Raw genomic sequence first — 27,539 nt, forward strand, 5'->3', positions numbered from 1 at the left:
AAATGGCTTTCAGTTTTTTTAAATGGGATTCCTGTATATGAGAATGTGTATATCTGTGTCTATATACATTTTTATGCTTCTTCTTTGGCTCTTTTTCTTGTTTGGTTGTCTTGTCATTTTCAGATTTGTTTATTTTTATTTCTTTTTGTATTTTAATATTTTTTAGCTGCCTATTTGTTTTCTAACTAGAGACAGAAAGGGTATAGATCTGGATGGGAAAGGAAGTGGAGAGGAACTGGGAGGAGTATGGGGAGGGGAAACTGTAATCAGAATATACTATATGAAAAATGTGTTTTCTTTTTTGGGGGTGACAAGGTGTTGGTTTTTTTTTTCAAGGCAGGATTTCTCTTTAGCTTTGGAGTCCATCCTGGAACTCACTTTGTAGACCAGGCTGGCCTTGAACTCACAGAGATCTGTAGGCTCTGTTTCCTGAGTACTGGGTTCAAAGGCATGTGCCATCATCACATGCCGAAAAAAATGTATTTTCAATGCAAAAAAAAAAAAAGGTATAAAGCAAACAAAACAAGAGGGCTAGGGATGTGGTTCAGTTACAGAGTGTTTATCTAGTATGCATAAAGCCCCATGTTTGTCTTCACCACCATAAAAGAAAAACACAGAATTTATGTACTGCTGAGCAGTATCCTCAGTCCCTTAATATTTTTTGGAGATTTGTATTAACCGTTAGTCATGCCTTACTGTTTGTTTAATGGTAGTTCTCTAATAATTCTAAGTATTTCAGTGTATCATTTTAGACGTGTTTTAAGAAAATTTCACATTAATCTATAAATTACAGTTTTGGAAGTATGTGTACTAGTGTGTTGAAGTGGGTTAAATTTATTTAAGTGATTAAAAATAGTAGAATGTAATTCTTCTATAAACCTTGAGTAGTTTTCTGCTTGGACTAGGAAAGTTTGGCTGATCAGTTTAGGAAATGTCTTTGAAAGGTATCTTCTCTAATTTTTAGTTTTCTTTCCATTTCCCATCTTTTTCTCTTCCTCTTCTTCCTCATCACCTCCCCACTTCTTTCTAGATGTAGTCTGTTTAGGTCTGGCTGGCTTTGAACTTCTGATCCTCTTGCCTCCACTTCCCAAGTGGAATTATAGGTGTGTACCACTACATTTTCCTTTGTTGTTAGAACCATTATATTCATTTTTAAAATTAAATTTCTTTTGCTTGTAAGCTTTCCTTTTTCTTCTTTTGATATTTAGGGGCCAGAATCTTTATGGGTGACCTGTACCCCAAACCTGAAGAATTTCATCCTAGCAATGTTTTCATTACTTTCCTGTTGTTGTGACAAAATACCTGACACAAACAGCTAGGGCATTCTGCCTTTAGGATGTAGGAGTACACTGAGCTGCTCATACTCCATCTGTGCTGAGACAGCAGAGGTACATGTTAGGAGGTCAGCTCCCTTCCTTCTTTCATTCATTTCTAGGGCCCTAGTTCATGGGATGGTGCCACCCATATTCAGAGTGGGTTTTCCTCCTTAGTTAATCCAGTCTGTAAACTCCCTCATAGTCAGGCCCAGATGTTTGTCTCCTAGATGATTCTAGATCCTGTCAAGTTGACTATCAATATTGACCACCACACATCTTTCCCTTTTCAACTTGATACCCAAAGATATCACTTTAAGCATTTTAATCTTTATCTTATGTTTATGAATGCTGGCCTTTAAGTGTGTCTATGCACACATAGGTACATACAGTATCCTGAGAGGTCAGAAGAGGCTGTCTGATCATGTGGGACTGAAGTTACAAATGGTTGTGGGTCTCCACATAGATGTTGGCAATCGAACTCAGTTTATCTAGAAGAACAGTTAATGCTCTTAACCATTGAGCCATTTCTCCAGCAACCCCCCCCATATGCCACTTTTAAGCCATAATCTATCCTTTGTCACTGTAGGCATGTAAAAATACTTCATGATGTAAAATGCAAATTTCAGTCTAAATTCAAAAGTCCTTATAGTTTTTAACAGTACAATACTATTCTGAAGTTAAGTGCAAATTTCTTCTGATGATCACCCTGGTGTTGTCTTCACAGTGAGCCCCTATAAAATAAATTACAAAAACAGCAACCAGATAACATACTTCAATCTAGGATGACACAAATACTCCCATTTCTAAAGGGAGGAATGAGGGTATAGCAAGGACGGTTTGTACCAAGGCAAGACTGAAACCCAGTGGGGCAGACATCAATCCTTCAGCTCTTTGTTGGGTATCTGGAACTGTGCTCCAGATGGCTTGGGTATCTCCACCCTTCCTGGTTTGCCAACTGCAACACGTACAGTCTCTCAAACCGGTTTCACTCCATTCCTGTAGCTTTCCTAAGCAGATACATTGCCCTGGCCTTTTTGTGGCATCCTAGGGTCTCCGAGTGTTGCTGAGGCTTCACCTTCCCAGTTTCACATTGTGGTCTCTTAGGTTCTCTTAGTAGGGAATCAAACCCTGCCACACATTGCTGTGCCTCAGTGGTGCTTTAGAACCGTGGCCTGTGCCCTTCACTCTTGCAACTCCCATGCCTGTAAAACTAGTACCATGTGTTTGATGCTAAGCATTACCAGCTTGAGATGGAGTTTAGGCCCCTTGGACTACAGTTAAATTGTTCTCTGTGCCTTCCAAGATTAGTTGTTTTTGAGCAGGGCACCTATTCAGTAGCATTCTGTTTAGATTCCTTTAAGGGAATTTGAATTTTCACAAGATGTTGTACTAAAGTGGAGTCTTGCTCTCTGGGCTCTTTTCCTATTGTTTCAATTTAAAACAGGTTTTTCTGGAATTCTGCCAATCTCTTTAATAATTACATCTTCTTTCTCACTAACAAAGCTTGTCTATAACTTATTTTCTATACTTATGTATCTTATTGTTTGTGTATTATATATTATATATTTTATTGTATGTATTGTATATGTTGTTTCCTGGCTGCCCAGACCTGAATTAATTATTTGTGTAATTATTAATTATTTGTGTAATTAATACATAAAAACTGTATTAATTACAACAGTTTGGCCAATGGCTCAAGCATATTTCCAGCTAGCTCTCATATCTTAAATTAACCCATTTCTATTCTGCATATTACCACAAGGCTGTGGCTTATTGGGTAAAGTTTTGGGTCTTTCATNTCCTGACTCCACTACTCTCTCTCTCTATATATATTTCTGTTCAGATTTCCCACTTGGCTGTACTCTGCTAAGCCATTGGCCAAAACAGCTTTATTCATCAACCAATAAAAGCAACACATATACAGAAGGACATTCCATATAATCTCCCCTTTTCTGTCTAATTAAAAAGGAAGGTTTTAACTTTAACATAGTAAAATTACATATACAAAACAGTTATCAAGCAAGAATTATAGTATTTCTTTTGAGTCTAAAGTTTCATATCTAATTTATCCTTTATCGTAACTTAGGAAAAACTATAACTCAGTTTTCAAAGACCCTAGAAGGATATAATATTACCTGAGTAAATAGGAAGTGCATTGTAAGCAACTTCCAAAACTCTAGAATTGACAGAGGCATCTTGCTGCCTGAGCAGTTACCCCAAGTTCTTCTGTAATGTTGGGGCATCCATCTTCAACCTACTAGCCTATAATATCCAGCAGACTTTTCCTTGAAGCAGGAAATTTGAAAGACTGTTTTGCCTATATTGGCAGTTTGTTAGTCATTTTTTTCTATGTCCTGCAGAATGTCTGGCAGTTTCTTCTGTGAAGCAGGAACCCTGAAGGATCATGATGTCTTTTGAAAAGTTCAGCAGTGACTTTTCTATGAGTCCTGCATGTCCAGTTCATACAGCATACTCTCAAATAGTCCAGGCATGAGCAGTTTCTTGCCCAAATAGCTAGCCTTGTCACATTGAAGGCAAATTCCTTAATGAGTTTCTTCAGTGCCCATCAACCTCTTGAAGTAGATTGGTGCCAGCCGAAGCAGACATGTCTCATTGTCAAGAAAAGTCTAAGTTCTTAAAACCTGTTAAATGCCATATTCTGTAGGTCTTTGAAGATTATCTATCTAACTGAAATATATCTCTATATATCTAGAAAACCTAACTAACATAACTAAAAAGTTGGATTATTATAGATGACTATTAACCTGTATTTCTTAACTATACATTGCATTTTTAAATGAGCTAGCTGCACAAATAATACCTTAAACAAGAGTAACACAGTGTAACAAAATTGACCTTAAATTTCTATCACTAAATCAAGATCCACACCAGTGCAATATTCATCACTATATCATATTCCCCCCCTTTAAAATTTTTCTTTTGAAATTGACTGTGACCATTAATCACTTATAACCAGCCCTTTTAAAATGAAAACAAGCATTTATAAACAATCATTTTGGGAATTTGGGCATTGTTTTCTCCAAACTGCTTTCTGCTGTTTGTTGGGCAAAGTATTTTTAGGGTTCATGGAGACCAACCACATTAACCTGGAAGGAATTCACAGGTTCTCATCTTCTGTGGAAACAAGCAGAACCTCTTTTCCAAAGTAACATATCCTTAGACTCAAATTTTGAAGTGAGGATACCTTTAAAATATAAATGTTGGTTTAGCGTGGCAGCCCATATAATGAAATGTCTCTTTGTACTTAGCTCATTCACAGTGAAAAAATTTAAAGAAAACACAATAATATACATAATCTTGTCTCTCTGTGTATACCCCATCTTTATCTGGCTTATCTTTCTTTATTACATTCTAATATTATCTTTACTCCTTTAATCTATGATTGTGCTCTTTCTTCTCTCTCTCTTAAGTCTGTATATATCCAACACTGTGACCCATTCAGAGGCCTTTTTTTCTGAATCTGTCTTATTGTGTACCTGTAACATTTTCTGACAAGGAGTGCTTTTTTTAAAAAAAAATACTAAGCAGGCATGGCTAGGACCAACTCCGCTGCCCTGCCTGTTGTTGATCCTGACCCATCAAACTAGCCCTCTGCTAGCCATGTTCACTACCCCAGCTCCAGTGATGCAGCAGGTCTATGTGTTTCCATTAAGTAAATTGTAACATGCTGCACATAGACCCCATTTAAGTGCTCCATAACAGTACCAGCAAGAACCAGGAAGCTGACTCTAAAGGAGCCGTATAGTTTTTGCTGCTAATGTTGAGTCAAGGAGCCTTCTATTAAAGGAATTGTGCCTTTGCTTGCCTCTAGCAAACAGAGCCCACCCGAGAAGATGTTGCTACCAAGAAGCCATGCATAACTCTGTTCTTTTGTGTCTAGAATTCCTCCCCAAAGCTCACCAACACCAGCTGGACTGGGAAGGAACAAGCATAGGATCAAACTAGTCCCTCTGAATATGGTTGACAGTTGCATGGCTGGGGCTGACAGAGGGGTCACTGGCAGTGGCACCAGGATTTATTCCTCCTGCTTGTACTGGCTTTTTGGGAACCTATTCTCTATGGATACTTTGCTCAACCTAGATACAGTAAGGAGGGCCTTGGGTCTTCCCCAAAGCAAGTGCCTTACCCTCTCAGAGGAGTGGATAGAGGTTGGGGTGAGGGTAGTAAGTGGACGGAATGGGAACTTGGATTGGTATGTATAATGGAAAAAGATAGTTTGTTTTCTTTTTTAAAATAATAAAGTATTCCATCCCAAGTTCTCTCAGGTTTTATGTGAATGTAGTTGCCCTACATTAGGTGCCATTTTGTAAACTGCTTGTTTGTTTCCCAAATAATCACACAAAACTATATTAATTACAAACTGGCCAATGGCTCAAGCATATTACTAACTAGCTCTCATAAATTAACCCATTTCTGTTCATCTGTGTATTGCCATAAGGCTGTGGACTACTGGGTAAAGTCCTGGGTGTCTTTCTCCTTCAGCAGCTACATGGTATCTCTTTGACTCCCCCTACTCTCACTCTATGTATCTCTGTTTGAATTTTCCACTTGGTTGTACTCTGCTAAGCCATTGGCTGAAACAGCTTTATTCATCAACCAATAAAAGCAACACATATACAGAAGGACATCCCACATCAGTGTGTATGTGTGTAGGTGCTCATGTAGAGGTAAGAGGAACTTGTGGAAGAAGTTGGTTCTCTCCTTTCAACATGAAGAATCCAGTGATCAAACTCCAGTCTGTGGCTTAGCAGCAAATGCCTTTACCTGCCCAATCATCTTGTTGACCCCTTGTCTTCAGCATTAAACTCCCTTCTCCCACAAATGGCATGTTTCCTTTCTGTTTTGCACCACTTGTTCTCTCTCACTATAGACCTGGGTAAAAGCAGCAATCAAGACACAACCTGGATGCTATCCAGCTTGGTATTTTCCCAGCCCACCAAATTAGTTTATTATCTTTGAATTCAGCCCCACCGAAGTTCTCAGAACATAGGTAGAGGCAGCCAGACTCTGTCAGAATATAACATGAATGAATGGCTTTTATCATGTTCCCCTTTGAAGACCCATAAGCAAGGCCTCCATTGCTACTGTTTTTCTTGGCAGTCTGATTTTACAAATTCCTACCAGAATGGCCTGTTAAACTCTTCTTTCAACATTCTTGGGCTTTTTTGTTTTGTTTTGGTTTTTCGGGACAGGGTTTTTCTGTGTAACAGTCCTAGCTGTCCTGGAACTAGCTCTGTAGACTAGGCTGGCCTTGAACTCACAGAAATCCTGTGATCACAGAAAGTCTGTCTGCTTCTGAGTGCTGGGATTAAAGGCCTGCGCCACCACCCCCTCAGAGTTCTAAGCCCTTTGCCATTCTTATCAATGCATCTCAGAGGCCTGAGGATCACATGGTCAGGTGTTTCACTACAGCAGCTCCACTTCTGCCATCAATTCTGTATTAGTTACTCTTTTCAATGCAATGACAAAATACCTGAGAAAAATATAAAGGAGGGAAAGTTTGTTTTTGATTGACTTTAGAGGGATTAGTTCATATTGGAAGACATGACGGCAGGAACAGGAAGGAGGCTGTCTGGTCACTTCATATCCATAGTCACCAGAGAGATAAATGAGTGGAGGTGGTCAGCTTACTTCCTCACTTTCTCTTTTTTATTCAGCTTAGGTTCTGAGCCCACAGTGTGATGCAGTCCATATTCAGGGTGGGTCTTCTCACATTCCTTAATCCAGACTCTCCAGTCGAGAATCAGGCATACTCAGGTTTGTCTTCTGGTGACTCTGGATCCTGTCAAGTTGACAGTATTAACCATCACAACTACTCCTATGTTGATGTAACTAGGTCATTAATCTCTAAGGTGTTTCTAATTTGAACCCAGGACCTGGAGTATGCTAGGAAAGCATACTATCGCACTGTTCCCAGCCCTACACTTTTTGCTGCTTATAGTATTTGTCAATTATGGAATAACCTTAAGGAAAATACTTGCAAAATGTTTCTACAGGTTTCAGAGGTATATCATAGTACTTGCAGTTCTCTTTTCTTTTGTTTTTCTCTTTCCCTTCTTTTTTGTGTCATAGTTATACAGTTTGGAAGTTTTAATTACTGAGGGAGGTCTGTGTATATTTAAATGAGAAACAATCACAGATGAATGTATAGAATACAACAACTATTCATCTCCTATTCAGCTACAAAATCCCAACCTTATTTTTTAAATATTTTGTGTGTACGTGTGCATATGTGTGTCCACAGTGTGTGTATGTATGTGTGCGTGTGCACACAGGACAGAATAAAACCTTCAGTGTCTGTCCTTGCCTTCCACCTTGTTTGAACAAGGTTCTCCTTGTTTGCCCTTGCATGTGCTATGCTAGCTGACCTGTGAGTATCCCAGGATCCTCTTGTTTCCACCACCCATGTCTTTGTGGGAGTTCTGGGATTATAGACACATGGACTTATGTGTCTGGTTTTATGTGGGTTCTGGAGATACAAACTGCATTCCTCAGCCCTGTGCTTGATTTTTTTTTCTTTCTCTTTAAAATTATTATAAGTTAGATTGGAATATTCTTTCTTTCTCTTGGTTTTGTTTAATCTTTACACAGTCAGATCAGCTACTGTGTATACATTTTGCACATATACTTTAAATTATTTTTTCATCATTGTGTATATGATGTGTGTGAGTGTGAGTATGAGCATGCCATGGTGTATGCCAGGACAACTTCAGTACTTGGGTCTCTCTTCCCATCTGGGACTTTGGAGATTCAGTTCAGGTCATCAGATCTGTACTAACTGAGTTGCCTACTATCCCACATAGGTTATTCAGAATACACATGTTAATATTCATTACACATGTTATTTTAATATTTTATTTTATTACTGTTATCTATTTTTGTTGAGGCAATGCCGCTGCCCCATTTTGTAATCTATACTGGCTTTAAGCTTATAGCAAGGCATTCCTTTGGCCTGAGTTGCATGAGCAATTGAATTCAGTTATGAGCCATAATCCCTGCAAAATACTTTAATATCTTATATTTCTTTTTTTTTTTTCTACTTCTGAAATGTGTACCTCACTGTGTGACCTTGGCTTGCTTGGAACATGGTTTGAAGGCCAAGCTGCCTTGGAACTCAAAATAATCCTTGTGCTTATATCTCCCAAATTACTGGGATTGTGGATATATTTTCTGCATATGGATGAGCTTTATGTTTTTAATTTAAAATTTCAGAAGTGTCGGAGGAAGCCCAGGAAATTTAGGAAATGTAGTTTATAACTGATTAAATTATAAATAAGCCTAGGCATACAAATTCTTGTCGGGAGCTAGGCATGATGGCACATACCTGTAATCCCAGCATGCTGAGACAGGGGGAGTCACTGTATGTTCAAGGCCACCCATGCATCATACAAAGATCCTGCCTCCAGAAGCCAGAAAGTGACTGGCACTTTATGAGTGGTGGTTTTGGACAACTCTAAATGTAGGGGAAACAGGACCTATAAGGAAATTGTGACCTGTAGCATTGTGTGAGAGGAAGGAATATTTTTCCCCCTTTGAGACAGAGTCTCATGTAGCCCAGGCTGGCCTTGAACTCCTGATCCTCCTGTTTCTACTTTCCAGGTGATGGCATTATGTGCCACTATGACTGGCTAAGAGGAAGGGAGTTTATGATTAATAGGTTAGGTATTTCTTTTGGTTTGTAAGGAAAAATGTAAACCAGTTGTATTCTGGGAGAATATTCTTTTAATTCTTAGCTTCTGATTTGAGATTCTTTCATGTTTGAAAACCATTAACCCAATTTTAATTTATTATACATTATACCAAGTTAATTTAAATTTTTTTCTCTTTTTTTTTAAAGTTCACATGAGAGATCCTAATAATCAACTGCATATAATTAAAAATTTGAAGATAGCAGTAAGCAACATAGTCACACAGCCACCTCAGCCGGGAGCCATCGGGAAACTTTTGAATGATGTCGTTTCTGGAAGCCAACCTGCAGAAGGATCAGTCGCTAATGTGATTACAGCAGGGGATTATGATCTTAACATCAGTGGTATGTAACAAGTGCTGTTATTATTTTTTTTAACTAAAATTTTTTGTTAGAAAAATAATTCTCAGTGTTGGACACCTTTCATTCAGTTCTTTAGGGCTACAGGGTGCTAGAGCTGGGCCTACAGAGTGCTGAAAGACAAGCCCAGGAACTTACTTGATTCTAACACCCGTAGTAAATAACGTAGGGTAATCAGTGTTTCGTGCTGAAACTAATACTAGATGACAGGGTTTTTGTTTATGATTTGATAGTTATTAAATGAAAGGCATGTTATTAATCTTGCTTGGTGTTAAGTGGAAATGTTTATAAAATAGATATCTTATAAGTGCTTATACTGGTTTAGGTAGTAAATGTTTTCGTGATAAGACTGATAAGGAAAATAATACATTAATATGCACAGTGACTGAAACTTTGATGTGATTCTTTTCCAGTATCTGAAAGTCTTTACTTATTAAAAATACATCAGGTGAACTCTTAAAAAGAAAACATTAAAAGTATGTTCATCTAATTACAATCTTTCATCTGCTTAAAAACAGCAGCTTCTTTGTTTTGGGTTTGTTTAATTTACTCTGCCACTTGTATGCTTCCTGATTGTATAGCTAAAGATCTTCCTGTGCCAGTGAGATGGCTCAGCTGGTGTAGTGTTTGCCATGCAAGCCTGGTGACTGGAGTTTGAGGCCTAGAACTCATGGGAATGTGGACTCGACTTTACAGGATTGTTCTCTGAGATAGGTGCTGTGGCACTTTCGCACACCATACATTAATGGCAATAGTACGGTAGTGGAAGTAAACCAGATCTTGTTGCCATATACAGAGAACTTAATGACAGGTTCTAAGTCACCATTATTAATTATTAATAATTATATAATCTATTAACCAATTAATAATAACTCATTAATCTATAAGTATGTATGCTTAGAAATATGTGTAGAATTACTATCTTTTAGTCTGCCATATCTTTCTTTACCATTAATTTTAATTTCAGCAACATAGATCACTCTGATAATTTCATTTTATCTTTTTTATTTTATAGTATTAGGATTTGACCGAGGCCTTAAACATGTTAGTCAATCACTAGTAAGCTATACCAGCCAAAAGAATTTGAATTTTTAGATACAGGATTAATCAGTTTCTGGAATAATATATTTTAATGTGAGGAAAAATTTTGCATATTTTCCTGAGAAATGGTCGAATTTAAGATTTGTTTTCTTGTCATCACTGTTGAAGTACGAAAGGCAATAAGTCAGATACTAGTATCTTACTCTTTATAGGACAAGCCCTGAGTTAATGGAGTCGGCTGCTGAGTATGAAACTCTCTGAAAACGTAAACTTGACTAGACTTCTTCCTGGTTCTTGTTCTTCCATCCTTCGATGGTCTCCTCCACCCCCCTCCTGTTTGTCCTTTGTTGTTGTTGCTGTGGGTTTCTTTTTTTTTTGAGACAGACTCTCACTGTGTAGCCCTAGATGGCCTGGAACAGAGATTCACTTACCTTAGCCTTCAGAATGCTGGGATTAAAGGCATGTGCCACCATGCATGATACTCTGTTTGGACTCCTTAATGGTAGGGTTTTTTCGTTGTTTTTTTTTTTTTTTAATTTTTAATTATTAATCAGTAATCATACTCCATTCTGATTTATAATATGTTATAGAAATAATAATTATAGTTACATGGCCTATCTGCCATGCTAAAGTGCTAAGAGGACATAGAGAGGAATTGCCTATCATGTATGAAAAATAGTTTTGTGGGGTTGTTTTTGTTTTGTTTTCCTTTTTTTGTTTTAAGACAGGGTCTTGCTAAGTGTGTTAGTTGCTTCTCTATTGCTGTGACAAACAGCATGACCAAGGCAACTTATAAAAGAAGAAAGCATTTATTTGGGGACTTGCTTATAGTTTTAGGGTTGAGTTCCTGACCATCTTGTTGGGGAGGGAGCATGCAGGCATGACACTGGAGCAGTAGCCAGAGAGCTGTATCTTGATGCAACAGCCGAAAGGTAGAGAGATAACTAACTGAACTGATTTGAATCCTCAAATTCCCCTCCCTAAACTTCCTTCCCAAACAATTCTACTAGCTAGGGACTCAGCATTCAAACATGTGAACCTGTGGGGACCATTCTCATTCAAACCACCACATTAGTTTTCCTAGGCTGATAGGCGGACAGGTTCACTGGCAATTCACTAGATAGCTCAAGCCAGCCTCCAGCTGTTGTCCTTCCTTCCTCCTCTGTCTCTCCCTGGCTTTCTGGGGTTATAGGCATTGTTTTAATAAGGATTTCTCTTGCTGTGAAGAGACGCCATGACCATGGAAATTTTAGAAAGGAAACATTTAATTGGGGCTGGCTTATAGTTCAGAGGTTTAGACCATTATTTTCATGGTGGGAAACATTGTGGGATGCAGGCAGACACGGTGCGGGAGAGGTTCTACATCTGCATTAGCAGGCAGCAGGAAGAGACTGAGACATATTAGGCCTGGCTTGAGCTTCTGAAACCTCAAAGCTGCTCCCAGTGATACATTTCCTCCAACAACGCCACACCTACTCCAAAAAGGCCACCTCTCAATAGTGCCAGTCCCTTCGAGCCTATAGGGCCATTTTCCTTCAAACTACCACATGCATGTACTACTATGTCCAGCAAAGCATCTATTTTTGTACTGAAAGTATTTAACAGTGATATTTGCACATAGATTGCTGAGAAAACATGGAAAGGATAGCAATTCTGTTCTTTTCTTTATTGTTTTTTATGGTGTGTATTTTCTCAGAATGTTTTAGACTTATGTGTGTGTGTTGCTCGCATGTTTACGTGTATCATGTGCATGTTTGGTGCCCGAGGAGGTAAAAGGAGGGCATCCATCTTCTGGAACTGGGGTTACTGACAGTTGTGAAATATCATGTGGGTGCTGGAAACTGAACCCAAGTCCTTTGCAAGAACAAGTGCTCTTAATTGCTGAGTCATCCATCCAGCTCTACTAAATTTCTTTTATTACATTTTTATGTATCTGTATAGAACACATGTGTGGAGGTCAGAGAGGATAACTTGTGGAAGATGCTTCTCTCTTACTACCATGTGGGTCCTAGAAACAGAACTCAGATTGTCAGGTGTGACAGCTATCACACTAGCCTGATGTTATATTTTCTAAGTCATTTTTTTCTTGTCTGTTTTTGTCCATTCTTCCTTTCTTTCATGAATGACAGTGTCTCACTCTGTAGTCCTGCTTGGCCTGGAACTTGCTTATGTAGAGCAGGCTGACTTTGAACTGACAGAGATCCACCTGTCAGTTTGATTCTGAGTGCTGGAATTAAAGGTGTGAGATATCGCACCTAGCATCTTTATTGGTATCCATGTCTTAATCAGTTTTAAATAGAACATTCATTGGCCAAAGATAACAAAACAGAAGTTGAAAAATGTGCATCTACTCCATCCTGAACTCCTTACTCCAGGGCACTTTCCACAGTTGTCATCCTAGAGATTTCCTTCTTTTTCTCTCTTTATTTTGCGTTATTAATATTATCCTTATTTTTTGAATGTATGTGTATATGATGCGTGCACCATGGTGCATGTGTGATCAGAGGACATTGTGAGGTTCTTTGTAGGTTCTGTGGATCATACTCATTTTCAGGCTTACATCAGGTAGCAAGGGCATTTATCTACTGAAGCAGCTAGTTAGTGTTTCTTTTTTTTCTTTTTTTAAAAGATTTATTTATTTATTACATATACAATGTTCTGCTTGCATGTATACTTGCAGGCCAGAAGAGGGCACCAGATCTCATTACAGATGGTTGTGAGCCACTATGTGGTTGCTGGGAATTGAACTCAAGACTTCTGGAAGAGCAGCCAGTGCTCTTAACCTCTGAGCCAACTCTCCAGCCCCAGTTTTTCTTTCTTTATAGTCTTTCATTCAAATCTCTCCTCTGTCTCTCTCTGTCACTAGCACTCACTGGCTCTGGTTTATTTCCCACTTAGGGCTAGATTCTCTTGTTTCAGCTCCTGAGTGTTAGGATTATAGCAAGTAATTGGTCTTGATTCATTGTTAACTGTTTTGATGTATTTCTTTGATTTGCAGAGAAGCCTTCCCTAGTAGCTTTCTGAGAAGAGTGTATAGAAGATAATACTTTTAAAATATATTTTTAAGTACTTAAAGAATTCTTAGAATGCTTTTATTTTTTGTATGGGTGTTTTGTGTGTATGTATGTCTGTGCACCACGTACGTGTGTGCAGTGCCTGTGGAGGCAGAAGAGGTCATTGAATCCTCTGGGACTAGAGTTACAGATAGTTGTGAGCTACCATGTGGATGCTGAGAACAGAAAAACCTGGGTCCTCTGGAAAAGAAGCTAATTCTCTTAACCATGGCGTTATCTTTCCAGCCCCTTAAGATAAAATTTTTGAGAAGTTAATGAAAATGTATTTTATGGTTGACTTGTAGTAGTTTACCTGTACCAGTTAGAAATGTTTTCCTTCAGATTTGATACTTCTAGCTTTTTAGTGTTGCTCTTAAGAACCGTACTTATTCTCAGTTTTGATTAGAAGAGGCTCTTTGCTGTGCTGTTTGTGATGTACATTGGGCCATTTAGGGGAGTGAGGAACTATAACCATCTGGTCATGCACGGTCTTTAGTCCTGAGAATATTCTTTAATTATTTATTTCTCCATTTGTTTTTTTCCTGGAACTATTCTTAGTTGGCTGTAGAATTTGAATTGATATTAAGTATTCTGATCATTCTTATGAATATTGTAGATTTTCTTTTTACTTTATATTGGCTCTTTTATTGACATTTTAATGTTTGCTATCTTTTTTTAAAAAGGCATTTCTTTGAGACCAGGTGTGGTGGCCCATGCTCTTAATCACAGCAGATGATTAAGGATCTCTTGAGTTTGAGTTTGAAGGACAGTCTGGTTTACATAGTGAGTTCCAGAACAGCCAGGGCTACATAGTGAGACCCAGTCTCCATCTCCACCTCCCACCCCAAGATATGTATTCCATTTCTGTTTTCTCTCTCTCTCTCTCTCTCTCTCTCTCTATCTCTCTCTCTCTCTCTCTCTCTCTCTCTCGTTTTAACACAGGATATTGATAGATTAATTTTAATTAATTATTAATGGCTTTTTAGTTTTCAATTTTCTTTTATTCTGCACTTTTTCTCTCATTCATATTCTTTTTCTGTTGGTCCTTTTCATGTTGAAAAGTTCCTCACATCTGTTAAAAGCTTGCTTCCTCTTTCACATTGAGGTGTTAAGATGTTTACTGGATACAGTGAAAACTCATTAGTCAGTTCTTCATTTTGTGGTGAGACTTTGTAGACTTAGAATTATTGGTTGTCAGTTTTTATTTTTTTAGTTTTTTAGTTTTTATTATTTGTAATTGCTTTCTTTGGGGACATTTAGTTTCTTTAGAGATGAAATTTTTAAATTGCTACTTGTTTACTATAGAACAGATTTAATTTTAAGTATCTTGTTAAAGTGGCTTTCTCTAGATTATTTATAGGAATAGTGTAGTTATTTGACTGTGAAACTTATCTAATTACATTACTTGTGTTCTCAGAGACCTTCCTGCATTTCTCTTTAGAGGGTGTGTGTCCTTTGCTTATAAAAGCAGGCAGAGATACTATTGTAGCTGAACTGTTCAGACAAATTTTAGAAAAACCCAACTATTAGTATATATAAACCAAAAGAAAATGATTTCTTCGGCTTCTTCCCTATTACTTCAAAATTTACTCCTTTCAGTTTATTTATCTGGCTGCTGGGACTAAACCACAGGCCTTGCTGAGTATAAGCACTCTACCACTGAGCCTCATTTTATCTCTGAAACCTTGGAATGAGATACAGTGAAGTATGGAATTAATTAGAATGAGATTTCATCATGACAGATTGATGCCCTGGGGATTATTTTAAAAGTAAATTTATCCATTCCAATCATTGTTAGTTATATGCCCAGAACTTAGGTTTTCTGTTAGAGTGAGTTGGCATACTTTTCACTCATTCTGTTTAAGCTATAACTGTTATGTGTTTTCCTCATAAGCCTGGCTTAACAGTGCCATATTTTCTTCATCAGATCGGTCAATTAAAGCTAGTGTTCCTTGGTACAGTAATTGGAAAGACACTTTCATGGAATTGAAAGAATCCTCGTTATATACAGGTATTTCTTGTGATGGGTCTCTTTTTCCAGATTGTTCTCGTGGTACTCCTTATCTGACCTATTTTCCACCACTTTTTCGTATTTGTGCCAGTTAATGCATCTCTAATTTCCTGTGATGTGAAGGTGGTCTTAGGGTTCTCTTAAACTTTTACTTGTTCATCATCTATTATCTATTTCTTAAATCCATACATTGCTCTGGAATAGTCTAGTTTGAACTGCATGTTATTTTGATAAAAATGAAAAACATACTGGCAAAGTGCATTGTATAGAAAGATGCTAGTTTCAACCCTCCTTTGAAGCTAAGGATGGCTGTGAGCTCCTCATCTCTTGCATCCACACAAGTGTTTGCTTGGCTTTATGAAGGAAACATTCACAGGGTATCATGACTGCTGTTTCACTTGTCAATAAAAACAAGGAATAGGAGCAAAATAGTTTTCATCCCAAGCTATGTAGAAACTTTTTTTTTTTTTTTTTTTTTTTTTTTTTGGTTTTTCGAGACAGGGTTTCTCTGTGGCTTTGGAGCCTGTCCTGGAACTTGCAGAAACATTTTTAAGATGAAAGAATTGTCATTAGGTGTTAGGCTTGTGTTAAACACGAAAATTAAAAAGTACCATTTCTCTCCATTTCCTACAAAAAGCATAATTTGAAAAATATAGCAAAAATAGTTTATTGGAAGTTAACAAAGTTAAAGACAAAGGAATCACATTTCACAGCCCCTCAGAAAAACATGTAGCTGAGAGAATTTACTTGTTCACCTGAATGTGACCTGTCTGAAGGATGGAAACCCATTTCTGTTTTGCTTCATGCTCCTGTGCTTAATGTCTAGTGTCTATTTCCAGTGTGTATAAGTATGTATCTTGCCCTTTTCTTTTTATTTAATTTAATTAAAAATTATGTATAATTTCAACATAGTAATAACTATGTTTATTAAGTTCAGAGGTCAAATTATGAAACACAATTGGGAGTGTAGCTCACTGACAGAGTGCTTATCATGTATGACAGTCAAGTTGAATCCTTAACGCCAGAAAAGCTGTGTGTGGAGGGATACACCTGCAGGTCCAGCACTTGGGAGGTTGAAACAAAGACCAGAAGTGTCAATTAGTTTCATTTCTGTTGCTCTGGTTAAGAGAAAGGATTTATTCTGAGGGAAGAAATGGCTTCAAAGCCAGCCAGTCACATTATTTTGGCAGTACAGAAGTAGAATGAGAATAAGAAATAGGGCCAGCCTAGAACACCTGAAAGCCCACCTCTAGTGAAGTATTTCCTCCAGAAAGGTTACACCATCTAAAGGTTCTATAACTTTCCCAAACAGTGCCTCCAGCTGGGACCAAATATTCAAATACATGAGCCTATGGAGGCATTTTATATTCAAATCACAAGGACTTTAAGGTCACCCTTAGCTGCACAGAGAGTTCAAGCCAGCCTGGACTAGATGAGACCCCTGTCTCAGACACAGAATCAAAACTTATAGTTGAGAAGTTGAGTTAGCCTTCCTGCATCTCTCTCTCTCTCTCTCTTATTCCTCCCCTCCTCCCTCCCCTCCTCGTCTCCTCTATTCTCTATCCCTTTCTCCCATTCTCTTTTCTTCATTCCTAGAGATAATTAGTTGTATTAGGCTTTTTTTCTTGTGATTGTGCCTGGGATTCAGCCGAGGACCTCATGCATGCTAACAAGTGTCCTACCACAGAGCTATATCCACAGCCCACATGTTAGGTTTATCTTTTTGTTATTTGTCTTTGAAAATATAAACATGTGTGTAACTTTTCATGTATTTTTCCCTTTCTCACATAAAAATGCAGACTTTTGGTTGCTACTTTGTTTTGTCTGTTTGTTTGCTTGTTTATTTTGAGACACAATCTTGTGCTATGGTCTTGGTTGGCATTGAACTCATAGCTCTTGCTACCTCAGACTTACAAGTATGAGCCTCTCTGTTTAGCTTTGGCTGTTAGAGATTTTACTTCACAGCCATATGGAGTTTCCTCTTTTAGTTACATAGTATACCATTTAATGGATGAATCACACATAGCTTATGTAGCATATCATTTAATAAATGGATCATAGTTTAGTCCTGATGATATAAGGGTCTTCTTCTAGCCTTTTTTTTTTTTTTCCTTAACTTTTTTCCCCTTTGTTATAGAGTCATAGCCCAGGATGGCCTCAAACTCCTGATCTTCCTGCCTTTACCTTGTAGCTTCCAGGAGTGCAGGTATTTGACATCACATTCAGGTTAATACAGATAATATAGTATGGCCTGGCTCATAGAAGATCTACTACCAAACAGAAACTTGCTCATATGAATATAGTTTTTTCTTTTGTTGCTGCTTATTTTGTTAATTTTTTAACATTAGTAAGGCAATAAAGGTAAAATAATCAAAATTGGTGTATATATATTCATTTCTGTGAAATGAGCCTAACAATTTTTGGTATCTCTTTTCTTGGTATTGATAATAAATCAACCAATTTTTTAGCTGGAGATAATTTTTTAACTGATTTGGAGGGAAGAATATGTTCTAGTTGGTGAGAAAATTAGTTTCCTATTGTGACAAATACATATAGTTGGGTCATTCATTCTCCATTTCCATGAAGATTATAATATTGTTGGGAATTGTCCTCCTAACCATATTGCAAATGTGAACTGTTTTTTTTTCTTTTTTCTTTTTTTTAAATTCTAAGACAGAGTTTCTCTTGGTAGCTCTGGCTGTTCTGAAACTCTCTTGTGTTGACCAGGCTGGTCTCAAACTCAGAAATATGCCTGCCTCTGCCTCTACCTCTGCCTCTGCTTCCTGAGTACTGGGATTAAAGGTGTGCACCACCACTGCCTGCTACACAGGAGCATTTCTTGTAGGACATTTGTTGTATTTTTTGTTTTGTTTTGTTTGTTTTTGAGACAGGTCTCTCTTTGTAAGTCTTGGTTGTCCTGGATTCTGGTAATCAAAGGCCAGGTAGGGTGACATAATTAGAACATATCTCAAAACAAAACAAACAAACAAATAACAAAAAGCTTATTTGGCGCCAGATGAGATATGGTATTTGGTCAGCACATATTTTTTTTTCCTTTTCCTTTCTAGTCATTTATGCCTGGTCCTCCAGCTTCTACCTTGCAGGTGCTAGGATTACAGGCATATGCCATTATGCCTGTCTAACCAGCTCTACTAGCATTCTTTTCTTTCTCTCTTTCATGCAACTGTCAGACTGGTGTCAGATTTGTAATTCTCCTGCCTCAGTCTCTTGAGTGCTGTGATTAGAGGCTTAAACTACCTTGACCAATTAAGCTTAGTATGTTCAGATTTTTTTAAAAGATGTAATGTGAATCGCTAAAGAGTTGACTTGATCATAAAATAATTATCCTTTGAAATTCTCTTTAGAAAGGCTTTGTTGGGTCAGTGAGATGACTCAGTGAGTAAAGGTGCTTGTTGCTGAAAGTGTGACAACCTGAGTTCAGTCCCAGAACCCATGGTGTAAACAGAACCAAACTGAAAGTTGTCCTCTGACCTCCACATACATAGAAACACATGCACACAGTAATAAAATATGTAAAATTTTAAAAGGCTTTGTTATAGTCATACTCAAGTCGTCAAGCTAGAGAATTTGTCAGTCACACCCATCTTGACAATTTGAGCCAGGTAATTCTCTGTGTGTCTGGAGCTGTTGTGCTCTGTGCACTCACTGTAAGATGTCTTTGGTTTTCTGACCTCTTTCCGTAAGCACCAGTAGTCATGTCTCCTTCTCTGTTGTGACAACCACAACTACCTTCCCATACTGTCCAGTTTCTCCTGAGGGGTAAGATCATCTTGGTGGAGAGCAAATGATGTACAACAGGATCACTTAGAGTAGGGTCTGCTTTTGACTGTGAGCTAACTGGTGTGGGACCTAGAACTTAGTTCTAGTCACTGTGAGCTGGGAGTGACACCTTCATTCTGTTGACCTGAGTACCATATATAAATGGATTTGCATGAATAGCTTAAAATATACATGCTGCATATGTTATATGTTTCTTTTTATGTGAATGACTTGATGTATTTATATAAAATGCTGCATCCGCAAATAAATTGTGATGTTTGCTTTTATATCATATATCTTAAAGAACAGATAAAAGTACTTGTTTATTACTAGAAATTATCTTTATTTTATAAATTGATTCTACTGAATTCTAACCATTTTGTATCTTGTTAATTTTAGCTACTACTCCATGGTTTGAGTCTTACAGAGAGACATTTCTGCAGTCCATGCCAGCATCAGATCATGAGTTTCTGAACCACTATTTAGCATGTATCCTTTAAGTCACCTGTAAGCCAGGAATTTGTTAATTGTAAAAACAAAGACAAAATACTTTAAGTTATAGAGTATGGAGAAATTATTTTTTATTGGTAATGATACCACATTCAAAATTATTTTCTGATCTGGGTAGTTGAGATACATGTATGAATGTAGTGTGCATGGTGCATTGGTGTATGCTATCTGAGTGTGCAAGTGTGTATGCTTGTACACATGTATGAATGTAGTGTGCATGGTGCATTGGTGTATGCTATCTGAGTGTGCAAGTGTGTATGCTTATACACATGGAAGCCAGAGGAAGAGTCTCCTTAGATGCTCAGGCTGGCCTTGGACTCACAGTTCTAACTTGGAACTCTAGCCTCAACCCTCCTGAGTAGCTGGTATTAGTCTGTGATATGAGAGGCCTGGCCAGATAATTTCTCCTAAAATTTATATTAATAAGGCAGTGTTTATCAGTGAGCGATGTGATAATTTCCCTGACAGTATGATTACAAGGTATGTTGGTGGCGTCATCTGGTGAAGCTGAACCTATGGAGCAGTTTTCAAAGTTGTCACAAGAACAGCATCGAATTCAGCACAACAGTGATTATTCCTACCCTAAGTGGTTTATCCCAAATACACTTAAATATTATGTGCTTTTGCATGATGTAACTTCAGGAGATGAACAGAGGTAAGCATTGCTTTTTAAATTTTAATTTTATCTTTTAAGTTGAATCACTTTTTTTTTTTTTTGGTTTGTGTGTCTGTGTACATGTATGCATACGCACATGTGTTATGGCATCCATGTGGAGGTCAGATGTCATCTTTTAGGGATTGGTTTTCTTCTTCACCACACAAACCTGGGAATTGAATTTAGGTTGTAGGTGGCAAGTGCTTTTTTTTTTTTTTAAGATTAATTTGTTATGTATAGTCTTCTGCCTGCATGTATGCTTACATGCTAGAAGAGGGCACCAGATCTCATAATAGATGGTTGTGCAGCACCAATTGATAGCTGGGAATTGAACTCAGGACTCAGGAAGAACAACTAATACTCTTAACCTCTGAGGCATCTCTCCAGCCCTAGCAAGTTGCTGAATTATCTTGCTGGCCTTTAATGAAGTCTTGGAATATAAGCATAGAAATAATTTTATGTTTATGACTTTGGAGTTTACTTTGCCTTTTGTTTCAAGGTATGGATCAAATTAATCTTGTATGCTATGTTTGGTATCTCATTGCCATTTGGGACCTATAATTTACAACCTTGTTTTGAAATAAGTGATCACTGATTAATTGGATAGGTGAGATTGAGCATAAAGTCTAGTTCACCATTTTCTTCTTAAGTTGTCACATTTCATTTTCTCTACCAACAGCTCACATGTTTAGTAATTTTCTTTCTTTGTTTTCCTTCCTCCTTTTCTTTTTCTTTTCTTTTTTTAAAGTATATTTCATGTAGCTTAAGCTGGCCTCAAACTTGGTATGTAGCTAAAGATGACATACATGTTTTTCAAAATTTAAATTTTTGTTTATTTTCTTATTTTTTAGTCTGAGAAGTAGCTCAAGGCTCAGCTTCTTTAAGTTCTGTAAGAACACAGGGTGGTCTCTATAGTGAGGGCTTCATCTGCTTTGCTATAGTTCTTCCCTGTCCTATAAACATTTCTTTGGTCTTATAATTTTCATTTATTAATAAATGTTTTTAAAAGATACTCTCAAATTATACTTTCTGAGGATGAGTTCCATAGTTGTTAACTGTATGTTTGAAGTGGCTCGGGAAATGGGCAATCTCTGCTGTAGCTAATGTGGAAGGCTCCGAGATGGGCAATGCTGTAAAGAAGCTAGTTTTGCTTTTTGTAGTTTCTCCAAATGAGTTTGGTCATTAGAATTGCCCATACAACAGATACTACTGTTTTGATTAAGAATCATGAGTTTTTGTTTAAATTTTTATAACCTCTTAATTTTCTGTTTTGCCTTTTTGGGGGGCATTCTTGGATTATTTGAAATGTTTGTTGTTGGCTGGAGTGATGCTCATGGTTGAGAGCACTTGCCACTCTTGCAGATGACTCAGGTCCAGGTCCCCGCACCCGCGTGGCAGCTTGAGACTGCCTATAGTTTGGCCTCAGGGGATCTGATAGCCTCTTCTAGCCTCCTTGAGCTCTTGCATGCAGGTATAGTGCACATCAAATCCATGCAGACTTACATACATTTTTTAAAAATCTAAATAAAATAAGCTCTGTTGTCAGTATTACCAGATGACTCAGTAGATAAAGGTGCTTGATTCTAAGACTGATGACCTGAGTTCAATCCATAGAACCCATGTAGTAGAGAGAGAGAGAGCCAGCCTCTGCGAGTTGTCCTCTGATGTCCACATATGCAATGCTGTATGTGTCATTTCCCTCCCTACAGAAATAAGCATAAAAATAATATAAAGAGAAATAAATAAAAAATTAAGATCTATTGTCTAAGGTCTACTAAATTCTGTCTGAAGTCTAAGGTTATTACCAAGTTTTTTCTCCTTTCTTTAGAGCTGAATCGATTTATGAAGAAATGAAACAGAAATATGGAACTCAGGGTTGCTATTTACTTAAAATTAATTCTCGAGCACCGAATCGAGCATCAGATGAACAGATACCAGATCCTTGGAGTCAGTATCTCCAGAAAAATAGTATTCAACACCAGGTACATTTGAAAAACTGATCGAAACCACAAAAGTTGTATTTTTGTAGATTTTTCATTTATTTTTTGGGGGTGGGTGGAAACAGAGTCTTAATATGTATAACTGACTGGCCTGGAACCTGTTGTATAGATCGGGCTGGCCTTAAATTCCCAGAGATCCACCTAATGTCGGCCCACAGAGTGCCAAGATTAAAGGTATGAATCATTAGGATTGGTTCTCTCTCTCTCTCTCTCTCTCTCTCTCTCTCTCTCTCTCTCTGACATATTGTACAGACAGGCTGTGAACTTGTTATGTAGCCCAGCTGTCTGTCTTGATTTTAATCATCCTGCCTCAGTAAGTGCGCTTAAGTAGTGAGCCATTTCTCAAGCCCATTTTACTCATTTTGATATATGGAGTAATACTGACTTTCTTTCAGATTATGTTGTGGGGAAATCTTTAGATATGAAAGAACCCACACCACCTGACTGAATGTAAAACAGTTTTATTTTTTGTTTTTTTTTTTTATGGTCTTTTTTTTTCTTTTTCAGGATCATGCTCAAAATAAATGTAGTACTGAAAAGTTCAGTTCATAGTGGGCTATCTAAGGTTCTGAAAGGAAATGCCAGTCTGATTCTTTAGTTTGAGAACTTTTAGTGGAAGACAGAGGTGTTGGAGAATATAATTCAGAATTTTAGGAAGCCATAGTTTGAGAATCATTAAAGGTTACCACCTGACCTTTAAAGTAATGTTTTCACATTTTGAAAGCATGTCTCCTTAAGTAAGGAGCAACTTGAGGACCAACTGTAGTTGCTCTTTATATTGCTGTCCACATAGCCTGTTTAGGGGAGCCCTGTCAGTGTTGAATTTAGACAATTCTTAATATTCGAAGCATAGCTATACTCTGTTATATTATTCCAGGCTAGAATACCAACTTTCTGAAGTCTGTCTGGAGGGAAGGTTCATAGAGAGTTTCCTACCTGGCTTTATCTATTGCTATCAAGTTCTGGCACTCAGAATAATAATAGCCTATTTTTATTGGTCTCATGAAGTAGTCTAGGGTTTGAGGATGGCCTGAGTATTCAGTGCCTTTCTAGAATGGAATACTGTGTTGGGTATTTTTCACAGCCCTTCAGAATATTCAGACTCCACTCTAGCATTTTTTTCTATGACCTGGCAGATTTTGAAGTTGTCCTTTTTTTTTCTTGCCTTATTTTTTAGGATTCATGTACATATTTATATGTCTATATAAATGTCTGTGTGCATGAATATTGAGATACATTTTGCTATTATTTTTTAGGATTCATGAACATATTTATGTGCCTATATAAATATGTGTGCATGAATATTGAGATACATTTGAGATCCAGATCATTTGAATGCAGAAGAATTAGCATAGTTAATTGAATATGAAAAGGAATTAAGCTGCAACATTATGGATCATTATGACAATACGATATACTAAATTAGAAGGCCAGAAGAGTATTCCTTCAGCAAGTACATGAAGCCATATTCAGCAGAAGAGTCATAGGCAATAGTGTAATATTTAAACATGATTAATTATATTGCTAATGCTTTTGTATTTTATTTTGCTAGGAATCATATGAAGATGGCCCTTGTACTATGACCTCCAATAAGAATTCTGATAGTAACTTGCTCTCATTGGATGGACTAGATAACGAAATCAAAGGTCTTGTTATATTTTCTCTAAGTTCCCTTTTGACTGAAAGTATTTTTCATTATTAAAGCATTCTAACCTTCACAGATAAAGGATGGGCACTTTCAGCACCAACCCCATTCAGTACTGGTGATTGGGTTTAAGACTTTGCAGATGCTAGTTAAATACTTTATCTGTGACATATCCCCAAACCCCTTTTCTTTGAAAAAAAAAATTTAAAAGATTTTAAATTATGTGTATATGTGTTTATGTGTGGGGATGTATCTGAATGCTGGTGCCAAAGCATTCAGTGTGAGATCCACTCAGAGTTGAGTTACATACAGGTGGTTGTGAGCTGCCTGATGTGGGTGCTGGGAAGTTAACTCAGGTCCTCTGCAAGAGACGTAAATACTGCTAACTACTGAACCATCTCTAAGCTACCCCTCCTTTTTCAAATTTTATGACAAGGTTTTGACTAAGTTATTGACTATTCTTTAAATTGGGATTTTCTTGTCCCGTCTTCCAAAGTAGTGAGAAATTAAGGTATCTTTCTGTATAAGCTGTCCTTGAACTTAGAATTTTCTCTCTACCTTCTAGGTACTAGGAGATAGACGTGTGCCAGTACACCTGGCTCAGAAGTTAGTGTTTCTTCTTATTTTATGCAGTCCTTTGGATTCTGTTTTTTGTACTTTACATTTGAATTTGTGTTATAAGAATAGTGACTCATGAGGGCTAGAGAGATGGCCCAGTGGTTACTGATCTTTCAGAGGACCCTGAGTTAGATCTCAGTACCCAAGCCAGACCACTCACAACTGCCTGTACCTCCAGCTCTCGGGGAACCTAATGCCCTCTGCTGGCCTCCATGAGCTTCATGTACACACAAATAAAAATTTAAAAAATGATCACGGCTGGTCAATCAGAATATTAATATTACATTAAAAAGGGAATAATACTATTAGCTTTTTCTTTTAAAAAGCCAGGGAAATGTAATATATAGCATAATTTTACAAATTCATATGATTTTTTAGAACTATATTCCTATATTTTAAATTGTAGTTTTGGTAATAATGGTTCTAAATTTTTTGTTTGTTTGTTTTATTGGTCTTACTGTTGGTCCAGGCTGGCCTGAAACTCACTGCCTGCCTCTGAACTTGAGATCCATTTCTCTCAAATTTCCAATTGCTGGGCTTATAGACATGTGCACCATGTGCAGCTGCTGTAATACAACGCAGCTCTTTAAAGCAGGACCCTCCCTGCTTTGGAAGCTATTGCTCTGTTTCTCAATAAAACCTTGCTTGCTCTCCAAAAATAAGGTAATTCACAGTAGTATTTTAAAACTGAGTTGCCTAGGTTCTTAAACTTAATATGCAGGCAACAGTTATTAACTCAAGCTCCTTAATTAAAATTTTTATTGCAAACATTTACATATGTGGGCATGCATGTATGTTTCTGCATGTGGGCTCAACGTCCTGTGTGTAGAGTTCAGTACTTGTAGGAAGTCAGTTTTTCCTTTTCATGTGTGGGTTCTAGGAATCAAACCATTGTCAAGCAGCCTTCTCTGAACTATCTCTCCAGTTCAAGTGTTTAATATAAAATGGGAAAATGTTAATGATATTTCATCTCAGATACACACAGAGGGAAGTTTTGTCATTTTTTTACTTTTATAGTATGGTAGCTTTGTTACATTTTGTGTTGCGTTCTGAGAGTAAAAGAGAGATTTGTTTTTCAGTAGATGGTTTACCAAATAGCTTCAGAGTTCATCCACTTCAATTAGACCAATGCGGTGACCCTCCTAATACCGACGGCTCAGATCATACAAAGTCTGCTTCAGTGCGTGAAACCAAGAAAGCAAGTACTGGAGTGATTCGTGGTGCTTGTTTAACACTTACTGATCATGATAGAATTCGACAGTTTATACAAGAGTTTACATTCCGTGGCCTTTTGCCACATATAGAGAAAACAATTCGGCAGTTAAATGATCAGGTAAGACTTAAGTTTTTTTAGGTTATTAATCTTCAAATTAAGTCAGTGAGTTTAAGACTTTATTAAAAGTTTTGTTTTGATTTTTGTTTTACAATAAGCTGTAAAAGCTACCTGAAGTCAGTATCAGTCATGAAGTTCTTTTTAACACTAGACAAGCCTTATTCGTTTTCAGTTGGAATTTTTTCAGTTTTTTGGACAAATTATTTTTTAAGACTTATCAGTTTTAATTTTATGTACATGAATGTTTTGCCTGTATGCATGTATGTGTACCATTTCATATTTGCTGACCACAGGACATAAGAGGGATTGGATATCATGGAACTGGTATAACAGGTAGTCCTTAGCCACCATATAGTTGCAGGAAACTGAGCTTGTGTTCTATGCAAGAGCAGCAAAGTGCTCTTAACTACCAAGCCAGTTTTACAGCCTGTATATTGACATTAAAAAAACAAAACAACTGTTTTTAGTTTTATTTTATGGATATGAGTGCTTTGCCTGCACATATGTATATGCATCATGTATGTACCTGGTCCCTGAAGAGATCAGAGGTGGGGTGTTGGATTTCCCAGAACTGGAGTTACAGTTGGTTGTCAGCCACTGTGTTGGTGCTGAGAGCTGAAGTCGGGTCCTCTTCAAGAAAAACAATTGCTTATATCTGCTGAGCCATTTTTGCAAACTCTAGTCGGTTTTTCAATTAGTGTTATTAAAATAATTGTTTACTTACTAGTAAAACAATTTTTTGTTTATAGAAAATACTTTAAGCCTTTATATTTGTCAACATGTTTAAATATTTTTTTCTAGCTAATATCAAGGAAAGGTTTGAGTCGATCTCTGTTTTCTGCCACTAAGAAATGGTTTAGTGGCAGTAAAGTTCCAGAAAAGAGCATTAATGAGCTGAAAAATACATCTGGGTTGTTGTGAGTAAGATATCACTATATTTCATTCTACTGCATTTAACTTTGTCTTATGTTTAACTACAAAACAGTGGTTGTCTCTTTAGTTTCTTAATATTCATATTGGTCAAAACTTAATGATATCTAAGAAAGACACTAATTAAATTCTAATTTAAAAACAACTCTAATTGTACATTTTTAGAAAAATATTTATTTTTATGTGCATTAGTGTTTTGCCTGTATGTGTGTCTGTGTGAGGGTATCAGGTCCCCTAGAACTGGAGGTACAGATAGTTGTGAACTGCCATGTGGGTGCTGGGAATTGAATCCAGGTCCCCTGGAAGAGCAATCAGTGCTTTTTAACCACTGAGCCATCTTTTCAGACCCTCTAATGGCACTTTTAAATCACGTTATTTTTTTGAGATGAAGTCTGACTCTAAGCTCAGGATGGCTTGGGACTTGTAATAATCCTATTTCAGTTTCCTAAGTACTGGAATTACAGGTGTCAACTACTACCATGGCTGATTTATTGGACACTGGAAAATAAACTCTTCCGCCAAAAATACTACAGGCTCCCCCCATTGCTTTTAGTTGCTCACCAGAACTAAGACCCATTG

General features: G+C 37.3%; 1 protein-coding gene across 4 annotated transcripts in view; it reads left to right on the plus strand.

The window, feature by feature from the left end:
• Positions 1–27,539, plus strand: part of Trappc8 (trafficking protein particle complex subunit 8) — an 82,783-nt gene that overhangs the window by 9,325 nt on the left and 45,919 nt on the right. Inside the window, exons 2-9 of one of the 4 annotated variants that reach the window (XM_050134908.1) lie at positions 9,175–9,369; positions 15,406–15,489; positions 19,669–19,758; positions 20,260–20,434; positions 22,263–22,416; positions 23,987–24,080; positions 25,777–26,030; positions 26,832–26,947. In XM_050134908.1, the coding sequence (XP_049990865.1) occupies positions 9,175–9,369; positions 15,406–15,489; positions 19,669–19,758; positions 20,260–20,434; positions 22,263–22,416; positions 23,987–24,080; positions 25,777–26,030; positions 26,832–26,947 (1,162 nt within the window). The remainder of the gene's footprint in view (positions 1–9,174; positions 9,370–15,405; positions 15,490–19,668; positions 19,759–20,259; positions 20,435–22,262; positions 22,417–23,986; positions 24,081–25,776; positions 26,031–26,831; positions 26,948–27,539) is intronic. The other 3 variants (XM_050134909.1, XM_050134910.1, XM_050134911.1) reach the window with 3 other exon arrangements.

Source organism: Alexandromys fortis, unplaced genomic scaffold (genome assembly GCF_014885135.2).
Source record: "Alexandromys fortis isolate MF-2015 unplaced genomic scaffold, M_Fortis_MF-2015_v1.1 scaffold_25, whole genome shotgun sequence".
Classification (NCBI taxonomy): domain Eukaryota; kingdom Metazoa; phylum Chordata; class Mammalia; order Rodentia; family Cricetidae; genus Alexandromys; species Alexandromys fortis.